Genomic DNA, 21,136 nt, shown 5'->3' with positions numbered 1-21,136 from the left:
CGTCCAGGATTAGAACCCGCGACCTTCCGTGTGCTTCCGTTCTCTGTCCCACCGCTCTGCCAACTACGCCATCGAGCTACTTGAATTGACACGTAAGTTTTGGATATAATTACACAACACGGCGACAAACTGTAAAAATGTTATGCCTACATATTTTATTATTTTACTACAGGGAAACACAAATACAAAAACACAAGAATTATAATAAATAATACATTTCCTAAAACCACTAATATATTCTTTAAATGCCTTATTTGCACGGTTACAGATACATGATTAGCAATGAACTACATACTGTCAGTGTACGCAGGCGCGTGGTTCATGTACAATTTTACCCTCAATCGATTCGCCGCTAAAGAAGAATATCTTCAATAATGTACTGGTAAATGTTAATTAATTTTATTTAAATCTGTTTATTAAGTCTGTAGACTTAAAACGCTTTAGTCGACGCACTTCATCGTTGACATTAAACAGTTCGCGCACTAAGTCATTAGAGTGAGCACTAGTTTTGTTTTTGTATTTTTCACTGTACTTTGTGTCTTCAGTTTTTATGGATTGAACTTGGAGGTCTTTTTCTATTATGTTGTTCGAAACATACCACGGAGCATTGGTTATAATTCGAAGAACTTTGTTCTGGAATCTTTGTAGGATTTCTAGGTTTGAATTGCTAGCAGAACCCCATAATTGAATTCCATACGTCCATATTGGCTTCAGTACGGCTTTATATATATTAAGATCTTATTTGTGAGATTTAATTGTGATTTCCTGCCAGTAAGCCAGTAAAGTTGTTTTAGTTTGAGATCCAATTGTTTTCGTTTTGTAATTATATGTGTTCTCCATGTTAATCTTCTCTCAAGATGTCAACCTAAATATTTGACTTCATTTCTCTGAGTAATCATTTGATTATTTAATAACACTGCTGGACATATACCTCTTCTTAGTGTAAAGGTAACATGGATTGATTTGGTCTCATTAACTCGAATTTTCCATCTTTTTAACCATGCTTGGATATTATTAAGGCTGGCTTGTAAGTGTCATGAGGCAGTTACTGGATCATGATGTGAGGCGAGTATTGCAGTGTCATCTGCGAAGGTTGCTGCTATTGTAGTTCTTGAAGTTGGTAGATCTGCAGTAAAAAGCTGGTACAACATTGGTCCTAACACGATGCCTTGCGGTACTCCTGATTTTATTTGGTATAATTCTGAATATTCTGAATGGTATTTAACTGAAAATAATCTGTCAGATAAGTAAGACTTTAGAAGTTCATAATACGGATGAGGCAGTAGTTTTTTTAGTTTATAGAGTAGACCTTTGTGCCAGACTTTATCGAACGCTTGGATTATGCCAAGAAACGCTGCTGAGCAATATCGCTTATTTTCAGAGTCGTTGCTGATATGTTTTACTAATCTATGGACTTGCTCTATGGTTCCATGTTCTTGTCTAAACCCAAACACAAACAGATATAACTACACTTGTATCCCTTTACCTATAAGGTGTTTGATATTATTTTTAGTGAATCGCCTAGCATCTTTACAAATCAAGTTCTTAAAAAAGTATACAAAATAAGTGAAATAATAACACAAAATGTACCAAGTAATTTTTCATAATTAAAACGTTTAATTTTTATCTAATTTTTCTTTCCTTTTACTTAAAGAAATTCGTAAGGTACTCAAGTAGTAAGTGGCAAAGACAAACAAGTGCAAAATTTGAAGCAGAGAGGTACAAGTGCGAATGTTTTTTTTTCAAAATTTCAAATATTTTTAATGCAAATAAATATTAACTTTACACAAGCTTTTACAATTAGATAAATAAAATGTATAAAATTAATTCAAAGTAAGTCCATAAGTGATTAATTCGCTGTAGAAATTACTATGTAAATTTAACTTTGACTTCGTTTTTCTCAACTAAATCATTTTATCACTTGTACCCCTTAGCATCCAATCCCCTCAATTATTGTTTCAAATTTATTGGTACAAGCCAAATGCGGTCAACAGACTTTGACAAGGAATTAAAAAATATTAACGGAGAGTATGTGTAGTTGTATATTTTATATTGGTTGTATTGGTTTATATGTATTATGGGCCATTCCATTTCAAATCACTCAATTTTGGAGCAAAAAAAATTTTGGACCTCCGATTTGTCTGAAAATTGGTATATAGCTTCTACGGGACGTAAAAATAAGATATTTAAGGTCAAAAAATTTTCTTCTTCTTTTTGTCTCAAAATGTTATTTTATGCGATTTTACAGTGATTTGGTGTTTATTTATACAAATTTGCATTTTTTATCGTAAAGTATCAATTGAAAACATAATATTTTAATATAAGGGACTCAAAAATGTCATTATATGGCATTATAACAAGTTATTTTGATTCAAAACAAGCTTTTGATCAAATTTTATAGTGTAGAAAACGTTAAAATACCGTTTTTTACATTTTGTTCCATTCACAAAATACATCATAATCGATTTGGCTGAAAATTTGCCCACAGATAGACAAAACATAAGACTTTAAGTGGTGAGAAGGATTTGAATTATATTACAATATCAAAAAAGTTACATGCAATATTATAGTCAAAAATATAGGCGCCTGCTGTAAGTACAATTAACTCGAAAATATCGACCTCACGACAAAAATTGTTAAAAAGAAATTGTAAAAATTGTAAATACGATTTATTTGGAACAATTTCAGTTGCTACCATTTTTGTCGAAAATTTAAAAATGGCGTAGATATTGAGCAAAACAGGTTCTCCTTTAAAATCAAGATGGCTGCTAACGTAACGGAGGAATTCATTCGTGATTTTAAATTTAGGCTACTATTGACTCCCCTAAAAATTAGAAAAATAAAATTTTGGGCAGCTCGGCATTCAAGGTCAAATGCTATCCCGACTGGACTAATATATACTTTTAAGTCTGATATTACGGCATGTAACTTTTTTGGTATTGTAATATAATTCAAATCCTTCTAACCACTTAAATTCCTATCTTTTGGCTATCTGAGGGCAAATTTTCAGCCAAATCGATGATAATGTATTTTGGGAATGGAGGAAAATGCAAAAACGTATTTTAACGTTTTTTACACTATAAAATTTGATCAAAAACTTGTTTTGATTCAAAATAACTTGTTATAATGCCATATAATGACATTTTGAGTCCTTTCTATTAAAATATTATGTTTTTCATCGATACTTTACGACAGAAAATGCAAATTTGTTTAAATAAACACCAAATCACTGTAAAATCGCATAAAATAACATTTTGAGAAAAAAAGAAGAAGATTTTTTGACCTTAAATATCTTATTTTTACGTTCCGCAGAAGCTATACCAATTTTCAGACAAATCGGAGATCCAAAATTTTTTGCCTGAGTGATTTGACATGGAATGTACCGTATATATTCAGATACAACCCCCTGAAATTTAGATGCACCTCCTGAAAATAATCCTGGTGGGTCAATGAAAGTACCTTGCAGAGTTAAAATCCCTCGTAAATCTCCTGTCTTGTTTACTTTTTTAATATTTAAATTTACTTTAAAAAACTACAAGTCGCCTTAAAGATATTTTTTGTAATACATTTTTTTATGTTTTTTAATTTAAAGGGGTTAATTTTAGAGGTAAATGGTAAATGCCCGCTACCCTTCGACCATGCCTACATTTTTGTATTAGGTTATTAAGTAAGAGTTTTACAGAGAATTATTTTTAAGAGTTATATGGAAGAGTTATGGAAAAGTTAATACAAACACAAGGTTAATTTACAATACATACAAGAACGCAACTATGTCGGTGAAAATACATAAAAACACGGACCATATCCCAATAGGCAGAGGACTCCGACAGGGCGATACCTCATCGCTTAAACTATTTACCACAGTACTAGAATATGCTTGTGAAAAATTTAACTGAGAAGGCAGAGGCCTGAACATTGACGGTAGAAGATTAACAAAAATTTGAAATTCGCAGATGACATAGTTTTGTTCTCTGAAAACTTTAAAGAAATATGTACATACAATGCTACATGAACTTCAGTTAGTGTGTGCCAGTGTGGGTCTTAAAATAATCATCTCCAAAACAAAATTCATGACACACCTAGTACCTAGCGGAAATATAAATATTGGAGACAACGAAGCAGGGCTGGTGGAAAAATATATATACCTTGGACACTAAATAAAGATTACAAGAGACAACCAAACATGCGAACTACGAAGAAGAATAAACCTAGCATAGGCAGCCTATGGAAAACTCAAAGACATCTTTAAAAGCGATATACCAATTTCTTTAAAACGTAAAACACTTGACCAATGTGTGTTACCTGTGATGATCTATGGTGCCGAAATTTTGACATTGACAGCTACAACTTCTAAAACGCTGCAAATAGCTCAGAGGAAAATGGAAAGGTAAATGCTGAGTGACCGAGTTACAAATGAAGACTTAAGACGACGAATAGGAGTTGCCAATGTAATTTCCCGAATTGCCACACTGAAATAGAACTAGGCCGGACACGTCGCCCGAATCAGTGATGAAAGGTGGACGAAGAGATTACTTGAGTGGAGACCTAGATTAGACAAAAGAAGTAGAGGAAGACCCCCTACTCATTGGACAGACGATCTCAAGAAAATGCCAAGAAATTGGATGGAAAGTGCCCAAAATAGAGCACAATGGACAAAATGAGGGAGGCCTATGTCCAGCAGTGGACGCAATGGGTTGGGTGATGATGATGATGAATGATGATAATTATGGAAGTTACCTGAAACATTTTCAAATTGCTCAGTAGCTACCCTAAAAGGTCTACCAGCTCTCGGACCATACAATGCATTTAGAATAATGCCAAATTTCTCTCTCCCTTGATATTCAACATTTTCCATTAACAAAGCTCTATTGCCGAGCGGGAGCGGGAGCGCGAATAAGCTGTGGTAATCAGTTTTAACAATAATATACGGAGTTGGCATACTTCGTCGCCGTATTCATATGTCGGACTGTAAATGGGACATTAGGGCTAGTCGAATGGCATATGTTATGCACTACCACGTGCAAAATAAATGGACTTAATCCAGGCGGATGTCAGTGAAATTAATATAAGGTAAGCAGGTACACAGTTATAAATTGGTGGGTTTGAATATAAATCACTGATCAAAATTAATTAATACCTTTTAGTCAGCGATTAATTTCATGCAGAATATAGGCAGTATTATATTTCACTTTGACCCAATAAATCGTTGTTAGATAATTTAGAGCCAACTAGAATGTTACACTGCGGAATAATAAAATCCTAGGAAATGAACTAACCTGATAATATACCCCAAACTCAAGCCCTCAATTCAAGTCCGACCAGGGCTTTTCTCAATTTTTTCTGAGTTCCTCTTATTTTATTGTATCTCCCTTCCATTTTTTTTGCGACCTCTCCAATTTTGTTTGACTCCCTCCCATTTTTCATGACTCTAATTTTTCCTTGCCCCCTCTAATTTCTTCTAATGTTCTGTAATTTTTCCTGGCTCTCTAATTTTTCTTGTCTTAGGATCGTTATCTTATAGGAGAATAGGACTTATTGAGAATGTTGTTTCCGTTTATATTATTCAATCTTACAATGTATCTTACATGTCTACAACCATACCAACGATATATAAAGAAAAAAACTAACCTAACCTTATCTAATCTAAAATATGTATTAAAGTGCCACTTACTTGATTTTTGGTGTGCTTTTCTAAACTTCTTAACGCGTTTTCGAAGTAGTTTTCACCATATTCTGTTTTCTGTTCTTGACCCAGTTGTTTCCACATGTCTTTAGCTTGATCGATTATGTGTTGATCTGACAACCACGATGAACCAGCAGTCAATTCGCCTGGGGCTACTACTACTACATCAACACCTAAAACAAGAAAATTTTGTAGAGGAATTTTATCCATGATGATTCAATGTTGAATATAAAATGCTTCGTTGTATGTCAAAAAATGTACAATAACTACATCTTCCCCTTCTTCTTCTTCTTCTTTTTGTGCCACTCCTATCGGAGATTGGAAATCAAGAAAGGCTATCCTGACATTGTTTACAGCTCATCTAAGTTCATTCATGGTGCAGCCAAACCACTCTCTCAAATTCCGCAACCATGTCATTCTTCTACGACCTGGATTCCGTTTTCCTTCTATTTTTCCTTGCATTATATTTTGAAGTAATGAGTATTTATATCCTTTCGTCAGGTGACCCAAATATTCGAGTTTTCTTCGTTTTATCGGTAACAAAATTTGTGGGTATTTTCCTATGCTTCGATTACTTCAAAGTTTGTGACTCTTTCGACCCAACTTATTTTCAGAATTCGACGGTAGCACCGCATCTCGAAACTTTCAATATTTTTTATATTGTTCTGTTTGAGAGTCCAGGCCTCTACACCGTATAATACCGTGTTAAATACGTAGCCTCTTAGCATTCCTATTCGTAGAGGGATGCTTTATCTCTGTTGCAGAAGAATTTTCTCATCTTTATGAAGGTGGCCCTGGCAATTTCGATACTTCTTTTTATTTTATTATTTTGGTCTCCACTTTCGTTTATTAAAGTTCTTAAGTATTTGTAACTTAATACTTTTTTAATTCACGGTCTGTACCCTACATACCTGCATAGGTTTAATTCAAAAGATGATGAATACTGTGAATGTGGAGAAATAGGCACACCAGAACACATATTATTTAATTGCGAAATCCAAACAAATACACAAGAATTACAAAGAATGAGAAGATACCTTGTTGGCATAAATATAAAAAACATAATACAAAATGAAGAATTATATAATACATTATATAATTTAGCGGACATAATATCAAAGAAACAATTAGAATTATATAATATCAGACGAAGAAGAAATCAATAAATATCCAACCTATTTGAAATTGAATAAGAAATTATAAAATAAAAAATTCAATGTTGTTTTGAAGCTATTTCCTTGTGGCATTTTTATAATTAAGTATTTTCTATGATTAGTAAAATTGTGGCTTATTTCCCATAGAAAATACTTAATTAAAAAACTAAAATTATATATAAAAATATGGATTAAAATAAATATTTAACCTAACTAAATAAATATTTATATAATAAAAAATTAAAAATTAAACATTAAAAATTAATATTAAATGTAAAATAAAATAAAATAAATAAAAAATAAAAAATTCAATGGATATTTTCGGCTAAGGGTCTGAGGCTCACCGAAATACCATTGGGAATATTATACAAGTCGAATAGATCTACACTTACAATTATTTCTGACTATTTTTAGATTAATGGTGCTGATTTCTCATCTGAGAATGAGAACTGGAACTTAACTTAACTTAGATTAATGGTGCTGGATTTCTCATCTGAGAATGAGAACTGGAACCACTATAAAAATTATTTTCACAAAAAAAAAATAAATAAAATTTAAAATAACAAAAAAAATAAAAATTATATGTATCAACTATTGTAATCCCATCAGGAAACGACCTGGATTAGTCTCAAGAGTCCAGGTCATTGGTATTTACTATAAATAAATAAATAAATAAATAAATAAATAAATAAATAAATAAATAAATAAATAAATAAATAAATAAATAAATAAATAAATAAATAAATAAATAAATAAATAAATAAATAAATAAATAAATAAATAAATAAATAAAAAAAGAATGTGTGTGTACTTTGTACGCACGTAAGAAGTTATACTTCTATTATATGATTATATGATTATAAACGAAATTAATATACTTTTTATTTATATTTTATTTAAATATTAAATTAATTTATAATTAATACTTCTCAAACATTTTTATTAAAACAGTGCCAAAAATTAAAATAATAAAAAAATAAAACACACACAAACACATTAAAAATGCCACAAATGATTTCTGAACATTAATTGTCGGAAAAATTTTTAACTAAATACGTATTTTCTGAAAATAAAATTATATAATAAATATACTTACAATCATAAAATGTATAAAAAAAATAAAAAAATAAAAGTTTCTATTGGGATTCGAACCAACTTACCACGCGGCTGGTATTTGCGTTGTATTGGGATTCACCCGCATTAAAACTGCGCTACAGACACAGCTTGTCATTATGTGCGAAGATCGTCTAACTAAACAGATTAACCTTTTGACATTTTTAACTTATGTAAATCAAATTATTTTGATTTTGAATTGAAATGATTTAGAATTGAAAAAATACAACAAAACATAGGGTAAGAAGACAATATATTAGGTGAATATTAAGGTGTAAAATAAAAGTATTACATACTACTTATGTATTTTGGTAGGTTCAAGGTAGGTATCGGAGCCCGTATAACGACTAATAAATTTCGCAATCAATTGCGTCGTGCGAAGTGGCTATGTTCAAATATCATAACAAAATTTGATCAACTATTTAAAAAACACTTACCAGTGAAAGATTATTTAGCTTTGAATAAGCGAGATCTGCGGCACTCATACTAGGCACAGTTTGATGAGCTTTCACATTGGCATGCAACAATCATCTCTTCTATGTAAATAAGTCCAAAAATATAATATGAAAACTATTTAAAAAGGCAGTATAACCATTAACTAACTTTTTGTTTGTTGTTTCTCTTCCTACAAATTTTAAAACGCAACAAGCATACATTATAACCAAACCATGCACAGTCCCACAGCTGTGCCACAGCTGCCATATTGGATAATTTTTGTCATGTCATTTGAACATCCAATCAGAACAAAGTTATAATGCGCATGCGCCCGGTCGCTAGGTTTTCCCATATAAAATTTCACCGTCATTACGCCCGTAAAGAAGTATAACTTCAATAAATAAATAAATAAATAAATAAATAAATAAATAAATAAATAAACTTTTTCAATTGAATGCCGTGTTTGAATGAACTACCTCTTAAAACTAACCAAATTTCATTACAATGTTTTCGGCAGAATCGCAAAAAATGTGTAAAGTTTTGTTTTGTTCAACGCCCTGTTTCTTGAAAACGGATGGCGTTACAAAAAAATTTACTAAAGACCCCAATTATTTTTCAGTTTTTTATCTATACTACAGACGCAGACGGTCTCATCATGTTTTGAAACACCCTGTTTATGAATATTTTTTTATATATATTTTTTTAAAATAGATATTTACAATTATAATAATAATAATAATTCAATATAAAATAAATAAAAATAATAATTCAATAAATCATTCATTCATTCAATAAATTCATTAAATTAAAAAAAAAGAAAAAAGACTACCAACTCTCTTCTGAAAATAGAGGGGGCTGTCTTTGTAACTTAGAACGGAGTTGATAGTACCAAAAATATTTTAACAAATGTATATTGTTTATTTAAATTTGTTAAATGTACTTGTTAAATGTAATTAATAGATTATGGCAAATTAATTAATAAATTGTAAAAATAGATTAAGTAGTTTAGGAAAAAATGTATAAATATAAAAAAATATCTGTAATCCCTTCAGGAAAAAACGACCTGGATTAGTCACTAGAGGCCAGGTCATATGTATAAACAATAAATAAATAAAAATAAAATAAATAAAAAAAACACCCTGTATAAAATCTATGCCGTTTTAATTCTTACCTCTGCTTTTCAGTTCCTTCCTTAAGCACTCAGCTTGAGATTCCAAAGCAGCCAGCAGTCCACAGTGGATCCCCCTAACTGGAGATGCAACTCTGCAAAGACCGGATGTGATCATGACGATGCGACCTTTAGCGCGGCGGACAAGAGGAAGCATAATTTGGGTAACTCTGGTTGGTCCAATGAAGTTGATGTCAGCTGCTTTCTTGATTACCTTTAAAAAAGAAATTTAATTAAAGATATGTTTTTAATTTTGTTAACATCTGTATGATAATAATAATAACCATAATTGTAACATAATTATTGAGACTCCTCCAAACCAATCATCTCCTTTATTATTAATAGAGTTCGGATTTAAAAGCATAAAGAAACGCAAAAAAGTGCTTAATAAGCATAACAATTTTAAGAAAAAAAGCATTTTATTATACAAAAAAGCATGAAAATAAGCATATAAATTTTGACAAACCATTTTTTTAAGAAAATATATGTAATTATCTCTAGTCTTAGGTAAGAACTAGTAAATACGTATTATAAATTTAATAATAAAATAGAATAAACAAAAAAATAGATAACTGAAACAAAAATGCTTTAACCTAATTTTTATCGACACGCTTTAGATGAAGGAAAATATATCATTTTTGTTTAAAGCATGAAATAACTAATTACTCATTTAAATGTTCCATCGTAAAGTTTCGGCACCTATAACTCAAAACATTTTGTGTATATCTAAAAGCTTCTTTCAACGTCCACATTGGTTATCGGTGCATACTGATACTTTGCCACTACTGCCGGATCCATATTTATATCTTCAACGTGTTCTCAATTTAAAACTGAAAATATTTTCTTCATCTTTTGAAATCCTTCGTTTTTGGCTAATACATCTTTGAATTTTGTTAATACTATCTGACCAATTTTTCCAGGGATCCTTTCCATCTTTTTTTCAAAACTGTTTATTTTGTGGATCGACTCAACTAATGACATTTTCTGTTTCTCCAAATATTTTATTGTTTCACTCACAGAACAGTTGCTATTTTTTCGATTTGCTAGCAGTCTCTTCAAGTTCCAATACGAAGATTTTAAAATTTTCGAAATATTCGGCGTAGTATAAAGCTGCATCTAACCATCTACCCCACCGAGTTAATACTGGTTCCGGTGGTAATGGAATGTTAGGGAATTTGTCTCTAAAATGTTGTACCCTTAAAGGAGCTTTATTGAAATTTTTTCCATTTTTTATCAACTCACTAACAAGTGGAAATTGCAGCCGTATAGTCTCAGCAACGCGATTCAGGCCGTGTGCTAGACACGTACAGTGAATTAGATTTGGATAAAACACTTTAAGATTTTGTGCCGTTTTGATCATATATGGTGCAGCGTCGAAAATCTTTAATAATATTTTGTTGGTGGGCACAGCCTCGGGAAAATAAAAATTTGTTAAAGCGTCATTTACGAATCTTGGAACTGTATTGTTATTTATTGCTTCTAGTTCTTTTGAGCACACTAAATAACCCTTCGTCAAGATTTCTTCGTGAAGTACGCCTATGAAGTAATTAGCGACGTATCTTCCACAAATATACGTAGCCTCGTCCACAGCAAACCAGATGTAATTGTTTCCCACTAGTGTTTTTACTTTTTTTCTGGTTTTATTTTAAATGCAATTAACATATTTTTTCGCAGAGTATTTTCATCCGGCATATGTCTTCGATAGTAGGTACTTTTCCAAAAATGATTTAAAACTTTCATTTTGCAATTTATTTAAAGGGAGATCAGAGTCCAAAATTGCACTACATAGATCAAAATTAAATTTCTGCTGTTCGCAAATGCAAAATATGATAATATTATATAAAAAAGCACCAGATAAGCACAAAATTCAAAAAAGGCATAATAATTTAAAAAAAGCAAAAAAGCATAAAAAAGGGCTGTCAAAATGACTTATTTTTGCATATTTCGTTCATATTTAAAAAGAAAATAGTCCTGCTTGTATTATTTACCATAAGCATTATGCTTAGAAATCCGGAATCTAATTATTAATATGTCCCTGCCAGGACGCTTGAAAACGACAACCACAAGTTATCCTGGGATCGCACTGTGCTCACAGACCAACCAGTGGCACACAATAGACCGGATCTCGTATTATGTAGTTAATAAACTGACTAGACAAACAACACCAATAGATGTGGTCATACTAGATGATGTAACACGCAGTAATAATCTGCGTGTTAAATACAACGAAAAAATCGCCAAATATAATATAAATCTCGAAATACAAATATAAGGAGATCTACGCAAACAACACCTATTTATTGCTTTTACTACTGAAGTCATTCCGAAGAACCACCTAGAGAATATAAAAAAGCTGAGTCTCAACAAACATTTCACTAAGATTATGCAGAAAGCTGTGCTATTATCGACGTTCAGATGCGTAAAAAATTTTTGGGAGATACCCCGGCTTATCAAGTCACCTAGGGCTCGGTAATACGGAAAGGGCTCAACACCAGAGCTTAATGAGTGAATTTTCCCCTTAGAGGGAGTGTGAACCGTATGTCTTAATCTGGATTGTAACATTAGAGAGATAAAAATAAATATGTGTGTGTGTGTGTTTTGTGTTTGATTGGCACTGGTTTTCACAACCAATTGGCCAGCCAATTTCATAATGATTTTTTAGACTATACCTTTAGCCCAATAAATGACCGTTTTGGAGTGTAATTTCCAGGGGCAACTCCGAATTGCATGAAAATTTGGATTTAGGTTCTACTTACCCTCCACTTCAAAGTTGAATTTGTGCCGTTGGTTGCTTTTACTTGGGGGGGGGGTGACATTTACCCCTTCTCGGGGGGTGAAAAACGGGTCTTTAAAATAAGGCCGGAAATGGATAAATTGACTTATTTTGACCACCTTTTGTTCTATAAAGTTTTTTTTTACTTAAGTCAATACTTTTCGAGTTATTCGCGATTTAAAATGTTGATTTTTCGACAAAAAAACTACGTTTTCAGACAGTTTTTCCCAAATAACTCAAAAAGTAAATATTTTATCGAAAAAAATATTTTTAGCAAAAGTGTAGCCTATAATAAAACGAAAAAAATGGTGTACCAGTAAAGTCTACAAATTGAATAGAAGCAAAGTTGTAGCTCATGAAAAATACGTTCTTATTCGTCTAATTCCAAATCGAATAATTCAACGCGAAATCACCGAAGAAAGAAGAGTTTTTCGGGAAAACCTTATTAACACTTTTAAAGCATCGAAAAAAAGCTTATTATTTGTTTTTTACAAAAGTTTACAGCATCAAAAATAAACGAGTTACAGTGAAAAAAAAAGTTGGCCCCTTTTTTTGTAAAAAAAAAATCGTGAAAACCTCCCCCTATTTAGCACCCTACATGAAATTAATCGTTTGACTTTACCATCTATTTTAACTGTATGTGTATTATTTATATGATCTGTAAGTTTAATTGGTTTGAAGTGCTTATTTTTGAAAACATTTGGTTTTATATTAAAAAAATATTTCTAAAAATTTTTGAAAAATTTCATTTTTTCAAAATAACTTAAAAAGTATTAGTGATAAGAAAAATCTTAAGGAGTAAAAAAATGTAGGTTTTGCTGTTATAAATATGCTAGTTGTATTTTGTTTCTCCGTAAGACAAAAATTGGTTAAGATATGGCTGTTCAAAATTTGCATACACTCCTGATTACTGACCCATTCAAGCTTTCTCAATTATAACCCTTTCAAAAATAAACACTTTAAACCGGTGAGACTGACAGATCATATAAAAAATAAATAGGTAAATCTAAAACTTTTGTTAACGATTAAAACAAAGCTTTTTATGAACACTTTAAAAAAGTTTAAATGGGTTTTTCCCGAAAAGTGCTTAATTTTTCGGTGATTTCACCTTGAAATATTTGATTTGGAATTAGACGAATAAGAACGTATTTTTCATGAGCTACAACTTTGTTTTTATTTGATTGATAGACTTTAATGATACACCATTTTTTTGGGTTTTTTATAAGCTACATTTTTGCTAAGGACATTTTTTTCCATAAAATATTTACTTTTTGAGTTATTTGCGAAAAACCGTCTGAAAACGTAGTTCTTTTGTCGAAAAATCAACATTTTCAATGGCAAATAACTCGAAAAGTATTGACTTAGGTAAAAAACCTTATAGAACAAAAGTTGCTTAAAATCACTTAATTTATCAATTTCTGGTCTTATCTTGAACCTATGCTTTTTCACCCCTGAGAAGGGGTGACTGTCACCCCCCAAGTAAAAGCAACCAACGGCACAATTTCAACTTTGAAGTGGAGGGTAAGTAGAACCTAAATCCAAATTTTCATGCAATTCGGAGTTGCCCCTGAAAATTACACGGTATCGCCGAATTTCCCGTTCATTTACTGGGCTACTTATCACTAACTCAGGGGAGTAATGTGTAGTGTGTGTGTTGAGTAAGTGTCTTTTTACTTTGCAAATTCGACGTCATTGTCTTTGCAAAGAGACACTAATTGTATCCGAACGTCTGCGGTCCCTCCGGTGAGTACCGATCCCACAAGGACAGAAACTATTTTCATTTATTAATTTATAATAAACGATAAAAATAAATAGAAAAGGTATAATATACTAAAGGCTAGTGAGAATGACGTTTAGGAATACGATAAATAGGGAACAATGGAAGAAAACTTTTCAAGGCAGTTCACAGAGAATAGAGGTTTAAAACAAGGGAAACTGCTATCAATGAATTTATTTAACCTAGTACTGGAGCAAAAACAGGGCTAGCTAATATTGTTGCTAAGGAATAGTGGATAGCGTATACGGATGACTGATGCTACTAGCGAGAACAAAATAACATCTAGAAAAAGATTTCCAGAAATACTTAAGAGTAACCATATCGAACACGGGAAAAGAAGGAAAAGAAAAAGACAAAATCTTAGTGAAGAGAAGCAGAGCGATAGGATCACTAAGTTTAAGAAAAACATATGTCAATAACAGCAAAATTGTGAGTCTACGAGGCAGTAATAAGACCTACAATGATGTATGTCAGCGAAACGTGGATTATAAAGCAGCAAAAAGAAAAGAAAATAGAGATATGGGAAAGAAGGTGCTCCGAAAAATCTTCAGAGGAATACAGAGGGCAGATAATATTTGGAGAAGACGAACAGATAAAGAAATAATGAGGATGTAGTTGATTTTCGGTTCAGTGGCATTATAATGCGGCTAAATCATGTAGCCCAAAAGTCACTGTCATAGAACCAAAAGGTTAAAACAATATTGAAGGAGGAATAAATAGGGAAAAATAAGAGGACATCCAAAGAAGAAATGTATGGAAGCAATGAAGCAAGACTTCTCAGAAATTAGCATGTGAGATATGAGAGAAACAGCAAAGGATCAGAAAAAAGGGATACACTAAAATACACATATCGGTAAATCTAAAGGAACGCTTCTAGTCCAGGAACCAAAGCTTTTCACCTCGCAATTTTTACAGAATGGATCGATTTGCTTGAAAATTCGAGAATAAGTAGTGAATAGTCCATGGATTAATATCTATATGATGCCGACAAGCGGTTTAACCATGGGGATGGTTGCCACCTAATCTCGGGGGTGGAAATTTTTTATTATATTTTGACCGAAAAAGTTAATAAAAACATTCATTCTAAGCAAAAAATGTTCTATACATTTTTTTGATAAAATTAGCAGTTTTTAATTTATTCACTATCGAAAGTATTAGTTTTATATTTAAAAAATCAATGTTTTTCGATGGTATACTCATTTACGATTCACTCAATTTTTGCTGTAAAACAAATTTTATTAAACCGATTTCGTGGGAATTAAATTACCTACAATTTCATATTTAAGCATTTTTTCGTATCTCTGATCCTAATCTTTCTATTCTGAAGAAAATTACATTGTTTACCAAACTACAAAAATTCGTTATTCGCTTTAAACTTCAGTTTTTTTAGAACTAATCTTGCTAAGCCAGTCAAGCGTCCAGAATCTATTAATAATACATAAATAAAGAAGAATAAATAAGGCCAATGACTAAAAACACCGCATAACTTACATTATTATGCTTCCAATTAAATTTCTCCTTTTTTTTTTCAAAAAAATATATTGATTTTTAACCGTAACTTTTTTTATTTTTTATCTTAGAAAGTTCGTTAAAAAATAATTTTTTAGGTTTTTACAAAATCTATAAGGCTATAGTCTTTTTAAAATTCTCAGTCACAAAAAGAGGTGGCATCGAAAGGGTTGATAAAGGTGGTTTTTGCATGATATTACAAGTTTTAATTATCAATACCTCACTCAATTTTTGCTGTAAAAAAATTTTTGTAAACCAAGTTCTTGGGAATTGAATAAGCTACAATTTCATATTTAAATATTTTTTCGTATCTCTGATGCTAATCTTTCTATTCTGAAGAAAATGGCATTTTTTACCAAACTACAAAAACTCGTTATTCGCTTTTAACTTCATTTTTTTTAAACTAATTATTCTAAGCCGATCAAACTTCTAGAACCTATTAACAATACATAAATCAAGAAAACCAAATCAGGTCAATGACAAATTTTAATTAGGGTGGTGATTAGGGGATTGTTTACGATCACTTTTTTGCTGAAAAACATAGGAACTGACATTCTTTTCATTATAAGTCACTTATTTTTTTTAGCTAGACATTTTTTTTTATTTCTGGAAATACATATTTTTAAATACTTTAAATTAGTTGCAACAAGTTATCCTCGAAAAATGCATAGTTTTCCCATCCTTTGACTTTAAAACTACAATATTTAGTATTTGACGAAGAAGAGCCAACATGTAATTAAGTATAGCTCGATTACTATTGGCCTTAAAGAAAAAAAAAAAAAACGGTTTTGTTTATTTTTTCAAAAGGTACAGTTTTTTACGTAAATTTGTTTTGATAAAACGAAAACTTTTGAGTTATTAGCAGAAAACTGATTAAAAACATTGATTTTTTTTTTATATAAAAATAACACTTTCGATAGCGAATAAATCGAAAACTATTAATTTTATCAAAAATATGTATAAAACGTTTTTTGCTTATAATGAATGTTTTTACCAACTCTTGTGGTCAAAATATAATAAAAATTTCCACCCCCGAAGTGGGGTGGCAACCACCTCCATGGTAAAAGCACATTTTGGCATGATATAGATTTTGATCCTTGGACTATCCACTACTTATTCTCAAATTTTCAAGCAAATCGATCTATTCTGTAAAAATTGCGAGGTTTTGACCTATTTTAAGTTTCATTACTTGGACTATTCTATGAAATGTTGTAAGCTTTCATTCGACACCCCATTTGTCATTCTATCTAAAAACGGAGGAGTTGTATTTACGGACGGAAAGACGGACGTGGATAATTCAACGTTTTCACATTTTTTCAAAACAGATGAAAACAAAAAAACTTTTTGGCAGTTATTGGATTAATATGAGCCATATGTTCAATTTACTTTGTATTTAAGTGTGTTGACACTTAAAACCGATCGTCGAGTTTGAATAAATTTATAAAGCTGTATTGTGCCGTATTTTATTTATAAAGTGAGTTTCTACCAAGTATTGGTCGAATCAGTCACCTGTTTAAAAATAAAATATAAGCGTTAAAAATATAAACTCTTAAGAAATATCTCGCTCCAGTATTTCTGATTCTAGCTCATCTAAACAACTGTGGCCACGGTCAGTGTTACCAAATTGTGTCACCTTTAGACTGAACGGAAATAATCTTAGTCAGATTAAATATAGATATCTGCAAACCATCTGAAACTTCAAGCCGAAATTTATTACAAGCAGCTGCAAATTCTTGCAAAATTTTCAAAACCATATTTTGAAATCGTTTATTGCCAATTTATATCTATTGTTGATTATAATTTATTGAAAAAACAAGTCGAGAATGGAATTTATATTTCATGGTATAATGTATTTAGGACGATGTTCAAAATAAACCATTAAGGCTATGGGTACATAATTCGCAAATATTTTACGTGTACCTCTGCTTTTTCTGTCTTTACACGGCAAATTACGTGTAGTAAAATTCACACTGGTATGGATATGTAAACATTACTAGAACGTCATTCTACTTGACAATGTCATGATTAATTTTAAAGAGATGTCTTTTGAATGTTCTTGGATAACTGTTATTTTTATAATTGCAAATTATTAATTCAGTTAATAAATGTGATAATTTTTTCACTAACTATGTATTCAGTGATTGTAATAATTTATTTGTACAACAAAGACTAATACTCAATCGAGAAAAGAGGAAAAGTTTAAAGTGATTTTTTAATAATATATTGTTATGGAACGCTTACAATTTTGAACATCTTTAACAACAAAATACTTGGATCACAGAATATATTATCCTGATGTATTCTCTGCTTGGATCTTCCACAAATAATACACAATAAATAACTTTTTATTTAGGTGATACAGTAGCGATCAACAGGTAGCCAAAACGCGTTCCAAGATTGCGGCTATAATTTTGAATATTTTTTCGAGATATTTGGCACACATATTCGTAATATAATAAAGAATGGCGGTACAGAGCCCAATTTGAAAAATATATTAATATGTGGAAATTACTCTGTAATTAAATAGAATATTAAAAAAACGAGCCTGTACCGCCATTAACAAGAACAAAAAAATACACTTTCTTCAAATAAAATTTTTTATCCGATGCCTAGATTTTGAGTCATTTTGGAACTACTAAAATTTTTTATTTCATTAGTAGTTCCAAAATGACACAAAATCTAGGCATCGGATAAAAAAGTTTATTTGAAGAAAGTGTATTTTTTTGTTCTTCTTAATGGCGGTACAGGCTCGTTTTTTTAATATTGTATTTAATTACACGTCACTTACAGTCACTTACTGTCACTTGCTGTTGCCTTTAGTAAATTTGAATTTCCGACTTATCATCGACTTATTTCGTATGCTTTAAATGACCACGCATAGGTAAAGATTTCCGGACTCAACGTAAGTATGCTTACACCATAGTATAATGTTAACGAATCAGTAGTGTCATTTTCTATTTTGATGGTTCCAATTTTGCAGTCCACTCCGAGAAAAAAATTTGAATGCGCGACTATAACAACCAATCACGGTAAATGCGTGACTCTAACGACAAATCACTGTCATTCATCTTCGCAAAGGACTAACATTTTTGATGAATTCGGTGTCGTCAAAATGAAACATAGAGAACAAAAAATAATGATATTTCGCATTGTGACCCTACTGATTCGTTAGCATTATACTGTGCTTATACTTAGGTCAGCTAGAGAGTGGGGTCGAGTCAGTAATAGCATATTATTAAGGGTTGGATGAAGTAATTATTCAAAATTAAGAATTGTATTTATGGGTTTAATGCAGTAAAAAATATAATATTAATTTTTGTATGTGAAAAATACCGAGTCTGTTAAATTTTGTTGAAGCGCCTTTCTTGCTCAGTTGCTGGTAATTCGCCACACTTATATTGGCATTTCTTATATTATTTTCTGTAAAAAAACTACATACTTTTTTTTGTCATAGTAAATTTCGATTTTAATTTGATCGGTTTTCCGATGATACTAAAATGACAGTAAAAATACTTTTAAATAGTTTATTCAAAAATAATATATTTCTAGTTTTACTGTCAACTCTCACCAATTCAATCATCACTCCACAAAGGAATGGTAATTAGTTTTAGTGTTAACTTGCTGCTGTCAAAGGAAATTTAATAACTTGCAGGCAGAGATTAGAAATGTTTGGAACTACTTCTACTATGATCAAAACTCGGAATACTACGAATATTCTCAATTAACGGTGTAAAGTTTCAGCAAGTCATGTAGTTAGATTTTAAAATTATATTTGGAAAATGTGATAAAAGTGTGGACAGTCGCAATTTGCTTAAATGTGTTTTTAATCAACATAATCCATTTATTCTCAAAGTTTAGTTAGTTTAGTTATTTTTAGTTTTAAATAAATTAGTTATGTTTATATGGGATTAAGCGATAATTGATTGCAATGAAAATTAGATTTTATATACTGACAGACAAAAACATTGCATATTTTATACTCGCTCAATATTTTCTTCTTCTTAACTCAGGCTAGACTCGTTTGTCTCTGGCACTTGGCCATAAAACCTTTGTATTACACCTTATTTTTTCCTAAAACTCAAATGAGTTTTGTGGCCTCAACGAAGGCCAACAGTTTTATTATTGGTAGTCTTAGGATCTCTTCTTGTTCAAACTTCAGTTGACCAGTGCCTTACATCACCTAGCACACTGCAATGGCATACTATGTGTATGGCTGTATCTTCTTATATTGCGCACTTTCTGCACCATGGTTAATTCACCTTACCTAATTTTTTTAGGTGATTTCTTAAACGGCAATGTACAGCCACCATTTCAAAAACACACTTAATAAAATATGCAATATTTTTTTCTGTGAGTGTATTTTTATTTTTGACTTTTCGCTTTCCCATCAAGAGAGCGTTTTTAAACGCTCGAGAACGTTGAAAACGAAAGTCAAATATTTGGTCTGCAATTAAACATATCAAAGACAAAGATCATGATAGTGGATAGACTACATAACAATCATCCACACAAAACCACAATTGATCGGTTTGAGGTTGTGAGCTCATACTTATATCTGGGATTATTAATCACAAACACAGAGTCACTACAGGAAGAAATAAAACGTAGATGTGATCTAGCAAAAGTCGCCACAGCAAAAATGACCACAATATGGAAGGACTCTCAAATTTCAAGAGCGTTAAAGATGAGGTTGATCAACTGCTTAATATTCCCAATACTGACCTACGGATGTGAATCTTAAACCCTGAGAAATTCGGAAAGAAGAAAAATAGACGCCACTGAAAAGTTCTGTTGGAGACAAATGCTACGAATTCCTTGGACCGACCATAGAACACATAATTCAATTTTAAGAGAGCTAAAAGTTAGCCATCGACTCTCCAGTAGAGTTCATCTCCAACAATTAAAATACTTTGGACATGTTATGAGAGCAAACACAGAAAACATGGTGTCGCAAATAAGTGTGATGTTAATGCAATCTGGTTCTAATTAATTAAAAAGAATAAATACGTCTTCGATACATTATACTTTATTCACTGGTAACGACCAATATGTAAATAATAACACTAATGATTCATAGCTTCTCGACTTCTACAAACTAAGTTAATAATTATCTGTCTATCTCCAATACTGATTCCTCAGCATCAGCATGTCTTATACCGATCTAAATCATAACAAATATAGTTCAAGTTCACGCATAATAAACATGTGATACAAAACTATAAACTATTGTTTTTATATCTGTTCAATACCCTAAAGGTTAATAACATCTCCTTTAAATTATGATTTATACAGAGGGTTCATATTATACTACAATGGAAAGACTCCTTATACAAGGAAAGGTGGAAGGCCGAAGATCACGAGGAAGATCCCCAACAAGATGGATCGATCAGATTACAGGAATATGCAAAAGACCTATGCATGAGTTAAAAGAAATGACCAAAGACAGAGATCTTTGGAGACGGACAATACACAACATCACGTCGACCACTACACTCCCTCCAGGGGGTCAGGATTGAAGAGAGAG

The 21,136-nt window shown here is 31.3% G+C and overlaps 1 protein-coding gene across 1 annotated transcript in view; it reads right to left on the bottom strand.

Annotated features, from left to right (window-relative positions):
• The window catches only part of LOC114338381 (D-beta-hydroxybutyrate dehydrogenase, mitochondrial), a 162,524-nt gene that overhangs the window by 34,680 nt on the left and 106,708 nt on the right, over positions 1-21,136 (bottom strand). Inside the window, exons 4-5 of the mRNA XM_028288975.2 lie at positions 9,557-9,767; positions 5,672-5,856 (exon numbers count right to left, since the gene is read on the bottom strand). Coding sequence (XP_028144776.1) covers positions 5,672-5,856; positions 9,557-9,767 — 396 coding nt within the window. The remainder of the gene's footprint in view (positions 1-5,671; positions 5,857-9,556; positions 9,768-21,136) is intronic.

Source organism: Diabrotica virgifera, chromosome 6 (genome assembly GCF_917563875.1).
Source record: "Diabrotica virgifera virgifera chromosome 6, PGI_DIABVI_V3a".
Classification (NCBI taxonomy): domain Eukaryota; kingdom Metazoa; phylum Arthropoda; class Insecta; order Coleoptera; family Chrysomelidae; genus Diabrotica; species Diabrotica virgifera.
This window is presented reverse-complemented; position numbering and strand designations above follow the sequence as displayed.